The 17,573-nt window shown below is 41.7% G+C and overlaps 1 protein-coding gene and 1 long non-coding RNA gene across 2 annotated transcripts in view; one reads left to right on the top strand and one right to left on the bottom strand.

The window, feature by feature from the left end:
• Positions 1–7,028: 7,028 nt before the first annotated feature.
• On the bottom strand, positions 7,029–15,835 carry LOC119863219. Its single transcript, XR_006277910.1, has 3 exons — positions 15,209–15,835; positions 13,625–13,731; positions 7,029–9,225 (listed from the first exon to the last, which is right to left on the bottom strand). It is a non-coding gene; the product is annotated as an uncharacterized LOC119863219 (long non-coding RNA).
• The window catches only part of DARS1 (aspartyl-tRNA synthetase 1), a 73,005-nt gene continuing 71,089 nt past the window's right edge, over positions 15,658–17,573 (top strand). The window contains exon 1 of the mRNA XM_038421159.2: positions 15,658–16,160. Within this exon, the coding sequence (XP_038277087.2) occupies positions 15,813–16,160 (348 nt within the window). The 5' untranslated portion in view covers positions 15,658–15,812. The remainder of the gene's footprint in view (positions 16,161–17,573) is intronic.

Here is a 17,573-nt window from a genome sequence, read left to right as displayed (position 1 = left end):
ACAGGCCGTCAACACATGGAGCACTGGTGTCCTGGACCGGTGTTCCTGGACAGATGTGCTCCTTAACAGGTTGGCTGTTGCATTCTGCACAAACTAGTTTCTGGGAAGGCTATAATGAAGAATCTCATTGCTGTAGTATAGTCTTAAGGTGACAAAGGCATGGAACACGGAGGCAAATTGCAATTAGTTACTGGTTTGTAAAATGCTTTGAGATCCTCAGATGAAAGGTGCTATAGCAATGCAGGATATAAATAGTATCTTGTCATCAGACATAAAGAGTGAGGCTCCTTAAACACTTTCACACTGAGAGAAATTTTCAAGTACCTATACTTAAAACTCAGACCCATTCACTTTTCACTCATGGTTAAACATTTCCATTATATTTTGCACAACTGTAATGATATTTCTGAAATGTCACATAGGCTGGTCCTCCAGCCATTTAAGCCAGTGGGACTATGCACATGAGCAAAGTCTGCAGGATCAGGCTTACAGTTTATAAACCTGTGCCATTCAACCAAAATGTGTTATTTAAAGACAACAGCAAATGTACCAATGAAAACCACAAACTGGATACACACCATATATCACTGAAATCCTCCAACTCTAATGCTGTTTATGTCTCATTTACAACACAGGAATTCAGGACAATATAAGTCCTTCCTCCAAAAAAAAAAAAAAAAGTTTTCGCCTTCTGGACACTGTGACACAATACAATTGTTGGACAATGTTGTGTTTAATACTAACCAGTCTGGCAGCTCTTGTGCTTTCTTAACATCTTTCGCAGCTTCCTTACGTTGTTTTTAAAGGGAATTCTTTAACTATGCCTGTTTATAGCACTAGAGGAGGAAGAAACAAAGCAATTGTAAAGCTTGTTAAGAAGTAGTTCATATGCTATTAAAGGTGACCTTGCCACTTCCAGTTCTATTTATTCTACTTCCTTTCCAAACCAGGCCATACCATTCCCTATAAAATGTAAGCACTTCTGAATAGAGGTGGACCTGAACTCAAAGCCTAGTCTGAACATGTAACCTGTTAAACTTTTAAAAAGTTAAAATCCAGATTCAAATGTATTGGTGTAGACCCATCTGATAACGGGCTCTTCAATCCCGCAGACAGAAGTGTAAGACCCAAAGGCTGGAAGTTAAAGCTAGACAAATTCAGACTGGAAATAAGGTGAACACTTTTAACAGTGAGGGCAATTTATTATTCGAACAATTAACCAAGGGTTGTGGTTGATTCTCCATCAGCAATTTTAAAATCAGAACTGGATGTTTTTCTGTAAGATATGCTCTAGTTCAAACAGGAATCATTTAGAAAAGTTCTATGGCTTGTGTTATACAGGAGGTCAGACTAGATGACCTCAGTGGTACCATCTGCCTTAGAATCTATAAATCACAGCAAACTGAAAACTAAAACTCTGTTTAAGTTGGGATCAGCTATTAGCTTGCTACAACCATATTTGAATGGCAAAGTTCTAGCACAGTTTCCCTGATCAGGGTGACAAGAATATTTTTCTGAAAACTCAGCTAGCGAACCAAATGTTACTGCCCTGAGGGCAGGTCAACACTACAGGAAAAGGTCGATCTTAACTATGCAATTTGAGTTACATTAGAAGAGTAACTCGAGTCAACATAGCTTAGATCTACTTACTGCAGGGTCCACATCGTGCTGGGTCAATGGGAGAAACTCTCCGGTTAACTCCCCTTACTCTTCTCATTCCAGTGGAGTACTGGAGTCAATAGGAGAGTGATCGGTGGTCGATTTAGCGTGTCTTCACTAGACTTGCTAAATCAACCCCCAGTGGATCGATTGCCGCAGCGTCAATCCCACTGGTAGTGGAGACAAGCCCTGAGTCTCTGCTGACTTACATTGGTTTTACCCTGGCGTACCTCCGCTGACTTTAGTAGATTATTCCTGATTGACACTGGTGTGAGAGCAGAACTAGGCCCTACTTCCATTCCCCTCAGATGTACTCTACACAGTGATTTTACAACATAACTCTAAATCAGTTTTCAGACAAAAAACTCTGTCCACCTTGGAAAGGGAGATTCTGCTAGAGTTCTACTAGCAACAACATAGTTATAGCTAATATAGTTCTGGTTCACATGTGCACAGAAACTCAGTGAGATCCAAATCTTCTGAAAGTGACTCAGTGAGTAACACCAGTTAAGTGAATGTAGTTACACCGGGGTAAATTTGGCTTTTACTCCTTAAGAGGCTGAAAATATGTCATTTCCCAATTACATTTACACTCCCATTGTTTTATTTAAATCTGACTCTTCAAAAGTAATTGATAGATATCTAGTTTCATTTGGTGTTTAACATGCCATGTGACAGGAACAATATAAAATCTTAAAAAAATTATGGTAACAGATCAAAGGTTAGTTTGAAGGATTTTTCATGTTACTGTTTATACACCAAAATATAAGCTGTATGTTTTTGAAAAGTTACCTTTTGACTACTCTTGCCTGTCTACTAGACATTTAGCATCTCCTGGAAGATATACTTTCTCAAGAACTTGTTTTATAGAACAGAAATTTATCTCTATCCATCTATCTTGAGATTCTGTGCTGCTGCCCCACCCTGTAATATTTGAGCATTTCCACATTAATAAGGTTGGCAATAGCAAAGCTCCAAGTGGACTTCTCCCTTTTCACAGGTTTTGTTTGCTTATTTGTTTTCTTGTTTTGTTTTGCACAGGAAGTTTGGCTTTGGATCATTTACTTTAGGAGTAAAGTGATACAGGATGAAAGTAGTTGATGTTATGAATGTTTTCTGCTAATAGGGGGACATTTTACCAAAGGGGAAGCTTTAGCAGATATTCCTCAAGGTGCTCAGACTTTCTGATTCATCTTATCTTCTCTGGAAGTTCATTTCACTGCTGGATCCCCTTGACTGAGAACACTTTGTCCCTGGATTTCATGCACTTAGTTTTGAGCTTTATGATACGTTTTATTCCAGAGGAACACAACTGAGATTTTGGTTTAATTCATTTAGAACAATGTTCTGATAACAATGTTAAATTATTAACCTAGGGAACTGGCATCCTCTCTACATTGACAGAGTAAGTACAGCACAGGCAGTGGCAGTACAAGTTTCTCTGTGTTGCCCCACCAATGTGCCTCACTCATGCATTCAAGGAACAACACTGTCTTAAGTGGAACTATTCTGTCTTTAGTGGGTAGCAGGAGAGTAGTTCAGTCCACATGTCCATTCAATCCATGCCTTCTCTACTGAGACTGCCAATTGTGAATAGTGGGTTTTGTGATATGATGGTTTTCTCTGGCAGAAGCACAGGCTCTTGCATTATACCACTGCATAATCTAAATTCTTCAAGAAGCAAGTAAAGTTATATGATTTTTTTTAAATTTAAAAGACAATTTAATTTAAAGAACAATTGCTCAATTTCAAAAAGAGGAGAAAGTGGTCCTTACTGCATGTTATTGGCCTCTTTAAACATAGTTTCACTGTAAAAGGCCAAGGACTGAAAGGGCATGAAGACTGATCAAGATTGAGCCACGTAGGTAGGACAGAGTAGGGGAAACACAAGTTGTATGACTAAATACAGGACTTCAGTCACCAGAACTGATGAGACAGCACCTTTCACAATCACTAAATTCATATGGAAAGAAAACAAGCAAACAAAAAAAACCCCACTTGGCCCTCTAAGACATTGTAAAAACCAGCTCTTCATGAGTCAGTTGTCACATAGACCAACAAACATTTCTGTAAATGTATGGAATGCAAATCATTTGCATATAGCACAGAAAGATAGACTTGTGTTTTAGAGAAACAAATAGTAAGATTTTAAATTAATGAATTAAATGTCTGGATAATTGACAGTTTCCAAAGCTGGAAAGATATACTTTATTTAAATATCCTCCATGACATTATTCTCATCCACTTTTTGCAATTAGAAAGGGTTCAAATCCAGAGAGCATAGAGGGGCTGAAATGTAATCATAACAACATATTTAGTAAAGAAATATTCATTGATTTATTGTTCCATATCCTCCATGGTTAATTCAGACAGAGAAGCCATGCATAGTGAATTAGCAGGAATGTCCGCAATGAATCAAAGAAAGATGTCATTCTAATGTGTGGCATGCGCAAGTTTCTACAAGCAACACTGTGGTCAGGTAAAGAATTTATTAAATCTGAAAGAGCAACAACAAAAAAAGGGTAGTGTAGGATTTGTATAGTTTCATTTGTGAAAAAAATGATTAAATGATAATCAGTTACATTTGGTTCAACTTAGTTTCCCTACTACAGACATTGGGCCACATCCTCATCTTTTTTATCTGCTGTAGAGGGAAGCATAGTGTTGATGAAGAATAAAACCAGCAACTCACCATATGCTCCCTAGAACACCAAACAGTGCAGAGGTTTCAAATGCCTGTGGATGGTGCTCTACAGCAATTGGGGGGGGGAAAGGGGGGCATTAGGAAGCAGCTGCTCTCTGTGGTATCAGGCATACGTCTTGCATAAGTTTCCCTGGGATCCCTGTTCCCCGTTTGCTCAGTTTATTTACCCCACTTTCCCCTCCAGCACTTTGTATCAAGAAAGCTAATTCTCCAGCTGAGGAAATCTGAATGATGCTTGTGTGTTGATCTGAGGAGGGAATGGAGTCACTCACAAAGTGCTCACCTTCCCACAAAAGTTATATATATGCTCTCAACCTCAATGGCCTAGGGAGCAATGAATCTGACACACAGCACAACCATCAGTCTGGTGTTTCATATATGTCAGCATTGATGGTTCCCTATAGTATTACAACTAATAACAAATACTCTTGGGATCCAAAGGCACTTTGCAAATTATATACATACAGTCCTACTGAAATGCTGCGATCTCTGGAAAAGTGGTAGAAACCAATCAGTATAACTGGATGAAGGGGAATTTAACTAAAGACAACAGGGAAAACTCCTGTTGCTACAAAATGTGCCATGGAGTATTTAAGATTTGCAGACAAAATCTTTTTTTTTTTAAAGTCTCATTCAAAAACCCATAATAGTACAAAATCTCTAAAGAGTTAGATTAGAAATATATATTATAAATTTCCTGATATTTGCAGAGTTACTTTCATGGTACTGCAGAGACCAATTTTAAAGAATGAAATCTTTCCTGTGGTACTTGAAAAGCAAGACCTAATGTTCAGTTTGCAATGTTTTAACTAAGGCAATACATAGTTTGTGTTACCACTTATGTGTTTGTCAAAGTTATCCTCCCAATCTATGTACACACTGTGTATGATTGCTAAACATATTATTTAATCATTCAAGTTTTCTGAATAGAGTTAAAATATGATACTGTAAATTGTGTCACTTTCTTTGTGTTCCCTTCAGACGATACCAGGAACATCTACAAAACTATAAAATTACTGCATACAAAATACTACATAAAAATATATTAAAGTTGCAAGGTGAAAGCATTCAAAAAACAAAAAATGTCCAAATTAAGGTGCAGATCCTACAAAGGCTTAAATACATGGTTAACTTTATGCACTGCAAGCAGTCCCACTGACTTCAATTAAAAGTTAGTGGGACTTGAGTTTCAAAATCACTTAGGTTTTTTTGAAAATTTTACCCTAAACCCCTGTAAACTGATCAAATCAAAACCAATTTTCACTAGACCACCAAAAGGCAGACGTCTGAACTGGGATTATGTCTCTGTCAAATTACAAGTTTATAACATGTACTGCTAAAATACTGGAGCTGTTCAAAGAAAGGTCACAAGCATTCAAATGTAAAGGGTAAAAGTATGTATTTCCACACTCCTTGATGGCTAACCTTTTTTGGTCAACTTAAAAATAATTGTTCATGAGCTTTATCCCAAAAGATAAAAATTTAACAAAGTCATAAGGACATTTAACATAAAAAATATTGTTCAGCCTTATCTATTGACTACATATAATCTCAGATGAGATGAGATTTTATTCTCTGATCATCAGGAAGACCAGGGACCAAATTGAGCTCTGGTATAAGTGGCATTAATCTAGTGAACTCAATTGAGTAACCTCGTTCACACCAAGATGATTTTGGCCTCAGGTGTATTTGTCTGACTAGGTCTGGCACTGAAAGGTTTCAAATGTAATGAAAGAGATTGCAGAATGAATCATATTACCTGATGGCTAAGTACTGCTTCTTGCAAGCTCTAGTAGTTTATCTTCACTATATGGTAATAATGACTTTTCTAAAGCACAAATAATTACAGTTTTTATCAATAGTTCATGCCAAACACACACCCTTAAAAGAAATCAGCCTAAAGCAGGTGCATTGAGCTGTCAGACCTTGAAATTTGTTTTGAAATCAACCACCTGTTAGTGTAATTGTGTAGCTGTTTTTCCTGGCTTATGGGATTTTAGTTCAGCTGTTGTTCTCATGCTAGCGTTTATTTCCTCTAGGAATCACTCAGTCCACTTCCACTCTTCCACTGTGTGACTAACATCTTGGGGTCTGATTCAATGTGTACATGTAAAAAGATCTGTTGTAGTTCCCTTAATTAATAGCAGACTTTGTTTACAGATAAGTCGTATAATTTCTGTAGAAAAATGTAAGAACTGTATATTAAATCCTTTGTATTACATATAATCATTTACTCTTCTGAGTTCCTTGCTTGTTTTAGACAGGGACAAAGAACATTTACTCTTAATGGATGAGCTCAAGGATCACATTTAGTATTGGTTCCTGTGTCATATTTTACTAACTGAGTAGCAATTTTCCTGCCACTGTATCTGAGGCTTGATTCAGTATTTCCATTGTAACCTTCTATTTCAAGGGGTTTATAACTCGACTGAAAAAGTTTATTTCAGGTTGAAATTTTGCACACAAAGTCTCAAGGCAAAAGGAAATTTAGGTGATAAAATCTAAAAGAAAATAAATCTATATCTATATCTGGGTACAAGTATTAAAAAAATAAATAGAAGGTGACTTAAGCTGCTTGTTATGTTTCTATAACTCAGAAATGGCATTTTTAAATAACACTCTGCTTTCAATTAGTCTAAAATGGACAACAGTTGTCTTTGCTGTTTAGAAACAATTGTAAAGATAAAGTATTAGATCATCTATGTCAGAACTATCTTGCTAAGGTACAGGATCCTGATTGATAGGGCCCAAAAATATACAAAGTACTACTCAGTACAGAAAAAAATAAGACAGGACCACTGCAGTGCAGATCTTAAAAACTAATTTCAGACACAACACAACAAAAATTGTCACAATGCACAATGGAGAAAGGACAGCATTCACATCAGTAAGATTACATGGTTGTTCAGTGAAGGCTAGTGCACGGCAGGATGGAGCAGAGAATTTTTTTAAGATGATAAAATAAATAGTCTGAATAAGTAGAAGACCTAATCAACAAATCTGTTGTATGCTTTATGAAAGTGGGTCTTCAGGAAGGATTTAAAAGAGAAGGCAATGGGTTTGCAAACCAGCTCAAAAAAGCACACAGATTTATAAACAAACTCTTTGCATTTATAAATAATAATTTAGTAAGTGAGCAAATAGAGTTTTATTGATATATGTTTAATGTTTTATAATACGCACACAATTAAAAAAAGATATAGATCTATATGCATAAATGAGGTATTCCTGTCATATAATGTGTTGTATGCTTTCAGAGATACTTATACAAACAACTGAAGCACTGATAAAAGCGCAAATAATGGAAACTTTAATTACAGTAAGCAATCCTTACAAAAGTGCACACAGAGGAAAAGTTCAAGGGATCTTTTTAGAAACTGCACCCTCTCTATCCCCACGAAAGGGCCTGCCACAGTTTAGGGCTGCCAGTTTTGGTTGGATGTATTCCTGGAGGTTTCATCACGTGACATAATCTTTAATTAAAAATTGATCTTTCATTCTTGGATGGCTGGCAACCCTAACCAGTTCAGACCCTTTGTTTTCTGGACTGCTTCTTGCCAGCACACTTTCAGACACAAGCCACCCCAAAACAGGCGGGGGGGGGGGGAGGAGGAAGCCGGGGGTACACCATGGTAGTGCTCTTCCTGCAAACTGGAAGGCTCTCTGAGGCACAAAGCCTTCCAGTAAGCCTGCTGTAGCCTTAGAATTAATTCAGGGTGCAAATCCACCTGTCATAGATAACAAGTTTTTCATAGAATCATAGATTTTAAGGTCAGAAGGGATCATTATGATCGTCTAGTCTGACCTCCGGCACAACGCAGGCCACAGAATCTCACCCACCCACTCAGCAGCTACATAAACTATAATAAACAAGTTTGGTGAATGACATAAGTATAATCACATAGACATGAAAACTTTATTTAAAATCCAAATAAATACGAGCATTAATGCAACTGAACCAAAACCAGATACATACAGACAAAAAAGTCCCTAGTGCTGTCATACTCACAAGCTCCTGGAGACTGTGGAAAGCACAGATAGAAGAAGGTAGTCAGTGGAGTACACCATAAGTGAGAGGCGACATTCCAGTTTACACCAACCTAGTCAATCCTGTTGTGTCTAACTAAGGTTAGGCAAACACTGTCTTTACACAACTTTTCTCCCACACACGTCTGGGACCCTCTTTGATGAGTTTCAGCCCCTTGCCCATAAGTGGTATTCCTACTGACCTTGTTTGGTATTCTGGAGCACCATAAACGTCCAAAGCTGGCCTAAGTTATCTGCGTCAACCCCTTTTCAATGCTTTCACTATGTCAATGTGGTTAGCTCCATAGATATATGTACACAAAAATCCCCCCCAAAAGCTACTACTTTAAATTTATTTTTGCTCATTTGCAATTTAGTTGTCACAAGCTACATGTTGCTAAATCTTATGACCTTAGGTGAAGCACTTGTGTTAAATCCAATAATTACTAAGCCTCAGGCCTCAACCTTTTGCCAACCTTATTAGGGTTGCCAACTCTCCAGAATTGTCCTGAAGTCTCCAGGAATTAAAGATTGATTAAAAAGTATGTCGTGATGAAACCTCCAGGAATATGTCTAACCAAAACTGTCAACCCTACATCTTATCTTGATAATATTTACTATTTTATATGTTTCACTATGTGTATTTCAACTATTTGTAAATCACTTATAACTGCTGCTAACAGTATTATTGTCACTGATATATAAATTAATCTTGCCTCATAATCTCCATAGGATCAGGCCAAGGGTCACTGGTCAAGCCTGCTGAGTTTGTGCAGCTTCTCCCTGCCCTCAACAGAGGGCTGTAGTTAAAAGCCACAGTACAGCCCTCGACGTATCTGTAGCAATAGATAATTCATTAGGACTCAATACATAAAACCAATGAGCAAAACACAATGGATGTAAATATGAAAGTATCCATCAAATATCTCTTGGCATAAAAACAATGGGGGTAAAATATTAGGATAAGATATTCTGCATTTTTTTTTACAAACGCACTGATAATTACAGAATTTGAATTCAACTTCAAATATCTGTATAACAGAAGTAATACAGAACCACATTTTTGTAAAATTGTGAAGTATTAAATCCCAGTTGGCTGCAGTTTTTTCACTGTTATAAGCAGTGATTAACTATGCATCATATGAAATTTGAGTTGTTTCCTCTCAGCTATTTGAAATCACCCTGGGACCCATTACAGATGAAGTGCCAACAAGATTTTTCTTCTGTTTAATGTACCATCCATCACAGATCACAGTACATGTTGTTTTATTATTAAGAACTCTTCCAAAACTAATTGAGAAACTCAATTATCAACATCTTAATGAAAAAAGGTCACAAAACGTTGTATGAAATCTGTTAAAAGAAATACCCCTTGCTTCTTATCTAAGCATGTACGTCTCCAAAGTTCCTGTTTTTCAGAAGTTTTATTAATTGCAAAAGTTGTTTGTTAGAGGAAAACTATGACTGAAGCTGTAAAACAAAGAGAATAGTTGTGGCTTTAATCCTTTGAATAAGGCTTTGTTTCCCATTGACTAAAAACTTCCTAAAGGAAGTGTAGTTGGGAAAATCCAGGAAGGATTTGGATTTGCCAAATCCAGTTCCTACTCAAATTTGGATGCAAAGCCTTTGTTATTTATTTCACAGAAGTTTGTGAATTTTTTTGATAAATTACAAACTACATACTTGCCAAAATTTGAAAGTTATAAAAATAACTTAGCTTTCTCTCTCTCTCTCTCTCTCTCTCTCTCTCTCTCTCTCTCTCACACACACACACACTCTGAACTCTTTTTTTTTTTTTTTTAAATCAATACTATTTCAAGTTTTCTTTTACAGGTGCTAAAGGGAGAATGTATTTGTTTGGTTGCTTTTAATTACTTGTAGGAGCACTCAGGCCCTGAGCTGATGAGGGCCATATAAGTATAGTATCTAGAAGATGAATTTTGGGAGAAAAATACAAATGCAACTTTTTACCCCATTGAAACATGTTCTGCAGTATGCAAAATAGGAGAAACACTTTAAAATCCCTTTCCTTGATAAATAGTGATTGCACACTAAAAAGTACACTAGTTGGCAATAAAGTTGAGCTCTGAGGCCTTTCCGAGCCACCCCAATTTTTGTTCTTTCACAAATACATTTTAATTCTGTACATGAGTTCAAAAACTTCCAAGATATGATTAGCTAAAATCATAGTCTCTTTGTAGTCAGAGCATAAATTGGGGTTGCATTCTTGAAGAGGTCCATGGATACTGAACCGAAGTATACCATGGAATTTTTCGCCTAAACAGTGTACCTTTTATGACAGGTTATACGCTACACGTTTAACACATCAAACATTGAATAAAATAATGTAGAACCCTACTAACACCGTTCAAACACACAACATTTTAATTCAGTAAATACAGTACAGTAATTCAGTACAAAACAGTGTAAATTACACTAAATTTAGGTAGGGGTGGGTTTTCTTGGGCTAGCTTTTCCATGGCTGGCTTTTGGGTTGCGGAAGTCTTAAAAAAAGATTTTATCAACCTTTGCTCTCTTGCATGAATCTTTGAATGATCGATCTCCCTGTAGCAAGCCACTGCATCATTGATAGCCCTGGAGACTTTGGCAGACCGTTCATGAAAAGGATCACCGCTCTGAATGATTGCCATCATCTCATCCAGCAATCCAAAGAAATGGGAGAGGTTCTTTGCTGTCAGAGTTCTGGCTTCCTGCCCTATGTCATTGTCATCATCGTACTTACTTTCTTTGGATATCCTTTGTTAGTCCAATCAGTTCCTCATTTGTCAGTTGCTCAGTGTGAGACTCCAAGAACTCCTGTACATCCTACTCCTCCACCTCCTCGAAGCTGACATTCTTCATGAACTTGACAATTTCTTGCTCGAGAGCAGGAACAGCATCAAATCCCACGAAGCTGTGGACAGCATTTGGGCATGTACGGCGCCAATGTCTTCATACATTGCAAAGTGACCTCTTCCCATGACACATCAATGTTTTCCATGCTGTTCAAGATGTTGTAGGACTTCCAAAACTCCTTTACACTAGGCTTTCCTTCACCTGCAATCTCCTTAATCAGCATAGAGAATGTCCTTTCTAGGTAATAAGCCTTGAATGTGGCCAGCGGATGCAAGTACAGTACGATAGGGAAACGTGTTCCAATTCATGTCAGTCCCGATCCGTGCAAACGACGGGTATGTGGATCAGGAACAACATAAATTGGAACATGTTCCCTTATTGATGAGTGGATCAAATCAGTGGATAAGGGGGAGATGTATACTGGGGACCCCCTATATCACAAATCAGATGACTTTTTGATCCTAAACGGATTTAAAATCACATGCCTAAGCTCCTTCCCCAAACCACATTTTATATTTAACTCTCCATTTCTGATTAATTAAAGTGTATGTTGGGAGATTAAAGGGTATCTGATACAGTTTTATAGATTGTTACATAGACAGGGATTGACCATGTGAGGTGCTGAGCACCCTCAACTCATCCTGACTTAAATGGGCTATGCGACTACTTCACATCTTGCAGGATCGAGCTCTTAAGTACAATCAGCACTGTATTTAAATAGTTTTTGTGATATTGATATCAACACGAGCATTAGGCCAGTCTCCCACATAGACCATTTATGCCTCCTAATACGGAGGAAAGGGGGCACAATGTAAAGGGGAAGACACATGACTTCTAGCCTCACCTCCCTGGGCCAGAGCAGCCAATCCCTCCTGTTCCTGGGGGGATGAGACGACAGAATTGGGAAACATGTGCTTCTGGGCCCAGCTGGAGCCAGCTCCAGCCCTGGCTGAGCAGAAGCCAGGGAACCTGATTCTGGCACCTTCCTATCCTGCGCCCAGCCCGGGGCCCGCCATGCTCTTCCCACCCCAAGAGTTACCTGCCAATGGGGTGGGAGCTCTATCCTTCTCCTGGTGTGCTTCCTTCCCAGCAAGTTCGGCCCCTGGCAGCTGTGCCCAGGGCGCGGAGCAGGATGGAGCCGCTTCTCATGCAGCATGGCAGCTGCCTGAGAGAGAGCCCAGCTGGAGAGGTGGCAGTGGCAGTCTGCCCTCTCCGCCCCCCCACCCAAGCCCAGCTGCTGGGCACAGAGGCCGAACGAGCCAGAAATGTGCCAGGAGCGAGGGGGGACTCTAGCTCACTTAGGCCCTGTCCCCTCAGCTACATGAGAAGCGGCTCCATCTGCTCTGTGCCTGGGCACAGCTGCCAGGGGCAGGGGCCCAACATGCCACACTGCACAGAGCAGTGACCGGAGCAGTCAGCGTGAGAAGTGGCTCGTCTTGCCCCTTCCACTCCCCCACCTGGGCCCAATTGCCAGGGACAGGGCCAATCATGCCAGGGAACAGGTGCAGCGGGAGAAGGATAGAGCCCCTCTCCTTCCCCCCTGGGCGGGCCAAGCAGAAATCTGGGGAGCACTTGACCTATACCATGCGTAACCTATGCGCTGAGGATGCAAATGCTAGTATTTTAATATCAAGAATATCAACATCTAAACACTAGCATTATGCCTCAAGATCAACTCTTGTCTGTAATATTGAATGCTGACTTTAAAAACTGAAGTCTATTAAATAAACGTTAAACCTTTCCGTAGGGACACAGAGACATATAATAAGGGATGTACCTTTAGCACCACAGAAATGGAATGGAGTCAATGAAAAAATGCTGGTAGGATAGAATTGTAAAATGGTAATTGTCTGCCAGAAAAACCAAACCAAACCAAACCTGGGCCTGTCTTTTCTAAACAGAGCTACTGGGAATTCTACATTGCACTTCTGATCATAACACTTGCTAACTATCTTTCTTTTCAGACCAAAAAGTTAGTTTTAATTTAAACCCAAACTGCTGACCAGGTCTCATCTTGGCTTTGTGGTTAATTATGTGACTGAGGCATAAATTATTGAGCACTAACACATGGTCTGTCATGTCTTGTTACTTAAATGTAATATGCCTTTCATCCATGTATACTCAAGAGGACCATCTGATTGGCTGCTGGTGATGTTATCCCCATTTGGTAATCCCCAGTGAATCCACAGGGAATAGCCAGCCCATTCTAGGCAGAGTTCCTAGCGCCTTTTTTACAGGTCTGTGCCTAATAACAGGTTTATTCCTACTCATCACTCTTGGGTTCACTGCAGGTGAATTAAATGGTTTTCAATAAAATTGCCTCAATGAATGTCAACCATTTTTCATAACAGAAGGTGCAGCAGATGAGCTATTGTTTACCTTTAAACAATGCCCCTTCTACTCTTCAGCAAGCTTCACCTGAATTTGTGCCAAGGGGCTGGACTCTGCGGGCACTCTGGTGCAACTGCTTGGAAATCCTACAGCAGCTTAAATACACATAAAATTGAGTTTTGTATTTAATCAAATATAAAATGAATACAATTAGGACAGTGTCATATTTTAATTTATGATTTTTTATTTTCAGTGTGCTGCATAATTCTGTACTGAAAATGCACTTCTGTATTGTAGGGCATGGGGAAGATGAGATTTTTTGGAAAGTCGGAGATCATGACACATGGGGAGGTATGAGATGTGGTTTGGACTGTGGGCAAAGCACATTAGATAGGTGTTTCTTGTAAATGGATCAGCAATGAAACAGTTAATGTTGCTCTTTAAACTCCCACCTTTAGGATTCAGAGTTACTATCCCTTTAAGAGGGTAGTTCACTTAGAGCTGAGCTATGCTCAAGCTGTTTGCAGACACAGGCCAAACACACTGTATCAGTTTGCATTTGGAAGGTTCTGTCACAAAACCCTTTTTCTTTTTTAAATGAAAAAGCCAATTCTGCAGCAAATTCGGTGGTAGTGGAACTCCAGAGAGCAACGAGCCTTTCCAATATAGCAGCAAATGCACCTTTTATCTAGTGGTGAGACACCGGATTTTGCATTTGCTGTCATTAAGTGCAGCAGTAAGAACTGGGAAAGAGAAATCTGACACCTCTTGAAAACCTAATTTTTTTTGATGTTCTTATATTACTGTTAAATAATAATACAACTATCAATATGCTATCTAAACTTACTTTCTTCCTGTGTGCTGGAGAGGTATCACAAAGACTCCCAAATTACGTTCCCTCTAAGTTGCACGTCTGTGCAGCAGTCTACGGGCTGTGGCCGAGGAAGATGTGCCTCTGCCCCGGCAGAGCTGCCATGGCCGGGGGAGGAAACGCCTCTTCCTAGCATAGGAACTGCCGGGGCCGGGGAAGTGGCACTTCTCCCCCAGCCCAATGTGGGGAGAAAGGGCTAGGAGGTGTCCTCTCTCCCTGCGCAGCCTGCACCCCAAACCCCTCATTCCTGGCCCCACCCCCGAGCCTGTACCCCTAGCTGGAGCCCTCACACCCAATCCTCTGCCCCAGCCCGGAGGCCCCCCCCCCCACACTCTGAACCCTTCTGCCCAACTCCTGCCAACACATCACCTCCATACTGGTGCACATAATAAAATTAATTCCGCGCATGGATGTAAAAAATTAGAGGGAACATTGCTCTCAACCGGATTTTAGAGACAAGATGGGTGAGGTAATCTTTTATTAGATCAACTTCTGTGGTGAGAGAGACAAGCTTTCAAGCTCACACAGAGCTCTTCTTCAGGTCTTAGAACATGTGGTAACTGCTTATGCTAAACAATTTGTTTCCCCTTGCATTTAGCTATGACGCTGAGTACCTTTCCCAGGCCTGAAAAAGAGGACAGTGTAGCTTGAAAGCTTGGCTCTTTCACCAACAGAAATTGCTCCAGTAAAAGATATGACCCCACCCACTTATCTTTCTAATATCCTGGAACAACAGGGCTACAGCAACACTGCATACGAACCAGATTTTGTCCCTTTTGCTGATGCCTTCCAACTGCATGCTGCAATTCAGGGGGCGAGGAAAAGATTTGTCTTGCGTGATGTATGCAAGTCCATGGCTGCCACAGTCCATAACTCTATGAGATGGAGCTAGAAGGGGAAATGACCACAGGGCCTCGAGCTGGGAGCGAAACTGGACTAGAGCCAGCGCAGAATACTGCAGGGCAGGCGTGAGGAACACCAGTCCTACAGCAAGAGCTTTGTTAGGCCAAACGCAGACGCTCGAAACTCCAATTTAAGGCTGGACTCTAGTGCTAACCAGCCCCTCCCCCCCAGTCTTGGGTGGGGGCAGGGAAGGCGAAGCAGCCACGGCACCAAGCCGCTGAGCACAACCTCCTTTTCTTGGCATCAGCTGGGCGCTGCAACTGCAACAGCGGAAGCACCTGGGTTTGCCTCGGCGCGTGCTGTTCCCCAGGAACCGGGTACGCAGGCGGTGGCTGGGGAGCGGGGCTGGACGCCCAGAGCCAGGCCGCCTGCGGGGAGCGCAGACTGGCGGTGGGGGACCCGCTGGACAAGGCCCAGCTCCCCCGTCGCCCAGGGGGTGGGGAGGAGGCTGAGCGAGAGGAGATGCTCTTGGGGCCTGGGGGTGGGAAAGAAACGCCGCGAGCAGGCTCCCCACTTCTCGCGAGAGAATGGACCTCTCCGCGCGCCTGCCTAGGCGGGCACGTTCTCCCGTTGCCGACAGCCGCTCTCGCGAGCGTTGTGTGCCCGGAAGCAGGGCCGGCCACGCGGCAGAGCGGGACGGAGTCCTGCGTGCGGCTAGAGCCGAGGAGTTGGGGGAGGGAGCGGGTTCGCCACGTCCTGTACGGGAGCCGCCGAGGGACAGAAGCTGCGGCAGCAACCGGCCAGATGCCCAGCGCCGCCCGCAAGAGCCAGGAGCGCGACCGAGCTAGCATGGAGCCGCCGCCTGCCGATGTGGTCCGGGCGGTGCGAGGGGAGAAAGCACCGGGTCCGGGTGGGGGGGTGTTTGGGCTGCCGTGAGGGACGGGCGGGCCTTCGGGGGCTGCTGGGGGAGGGGAGGCAGGTGTCCCTAAGGTTCCCCCCCCGCCCCGGGGCAGGGCAGAGGGAGGCAGTGCCCACACCACAGGAGATGGCTTCGTGCTCGCGTCCCGGGCTCCCAGAGGAACTGTGCCCAGCCTCAGGAGTTGCGACTGTCACAGGGGCTCCTCCCCCTTCTCCCAAAGTGGACAGCTGCACCTCTGTGTGGAGATCTCTGTGCTTATGCGGTCCCTCTCAGTCTAGTGTCTGAGCCCCCAAGAAACTAATGGCTTTTTATTCTTCATGGGGTTGTGTCGTAGGTGTGTGCGCAACCGGGGTCCCCACACGAGCAATGAGAAACACTCCAGTTATTCTCATGGGGCAGTCAGGTACCAAATCAACACCTCAGTGTCGCTGCACCGAAATAGGAGTTATGGCCTGAGTATAACTGGTGGCCTGGGAAGCGTCTGTGTCTTACCCTTTGAGATCATAGGTCAAAGCTCAGTAGTGGAAAACCGAAGTCTTTTTGCAGATAAAGAAAACATAACTTTAGGCTACACCTACACTACAGCCGGATCGAGGCTCTGATATCGATCCACCGGTGGTCGAGTTAGTGGGTCTAGTGAAGACCGGCCAAATTGACAGCAGATCGCTCTCCAGTTGACGCCTATATTCTACACCCCCTCACAAAAGTCGACGTGAGAAAGTCTCCTGTCAATCCCCCCCCCCCCCCGCCCTGCGGTGTAGACCCCACAATAACTCGACCTAAGATACGTTGACTCCAGCTACTTTATTCAGGAAGTTAGAATTGTGTAGTGTAGGTTGATTTACCACAGTAGTGTAGACATAGCCTTAGTAATGGCGTGTGGGACAAACATCAATAACACGTACCCAGGGAGCAGATTTGTTTAATTTTAAAATGCGAAAAATGAACCCTTCATAATTCTGGGCAGAGATGGCTTCACTAAAAACAATAGAAACTGGTAAGCCTCTATTAGCTGCCAGTAAATGTACACAACTGCCAAAATATTCTAATAGAATAAGAAGAATGCCAAATCTGTTCACTTGTCAGGCATACACCTGAGTAAATTGATGAACTTTACTTTGTTCACTGCAGACTTGGGCTCCAGGGGACTAAGAGGGAAAATGGATTCAAGGATTGGGATCCCTCCATTTATAATGCCCTGTTCCTGTGCATTTAATCTTGTAGCAGTTGTCAATGATACATCAGCTCGTCTTGGCTATCGTAGTAACACATAGGGAAGCTTATAGGGAATAATGCTATAATTATTTTAGATTACCCTGTTGTCCTGACATGGGCCAGTTGACTATGTAATTATTTTTTCCATG

This window comes from Dermochelys coriacea, chromosome 11, assembly GCF_009764565.3.
Source record: "Dermochelys coriacea isolate rDerCor1 chromosome 11, rDerCor1.pri.v4, whole genome shotgun sequence".
Lineage (NCBI taxonomy): Eukaryota > Metazoa > Chordata > Testudines > Dermochelyidae > Dermochelys > Dermochelys coriacea.
Note: the sequence above shows the minus strand (reverse complement) of the source record. Positions and strands in the feature narration are given on the sequence as shown.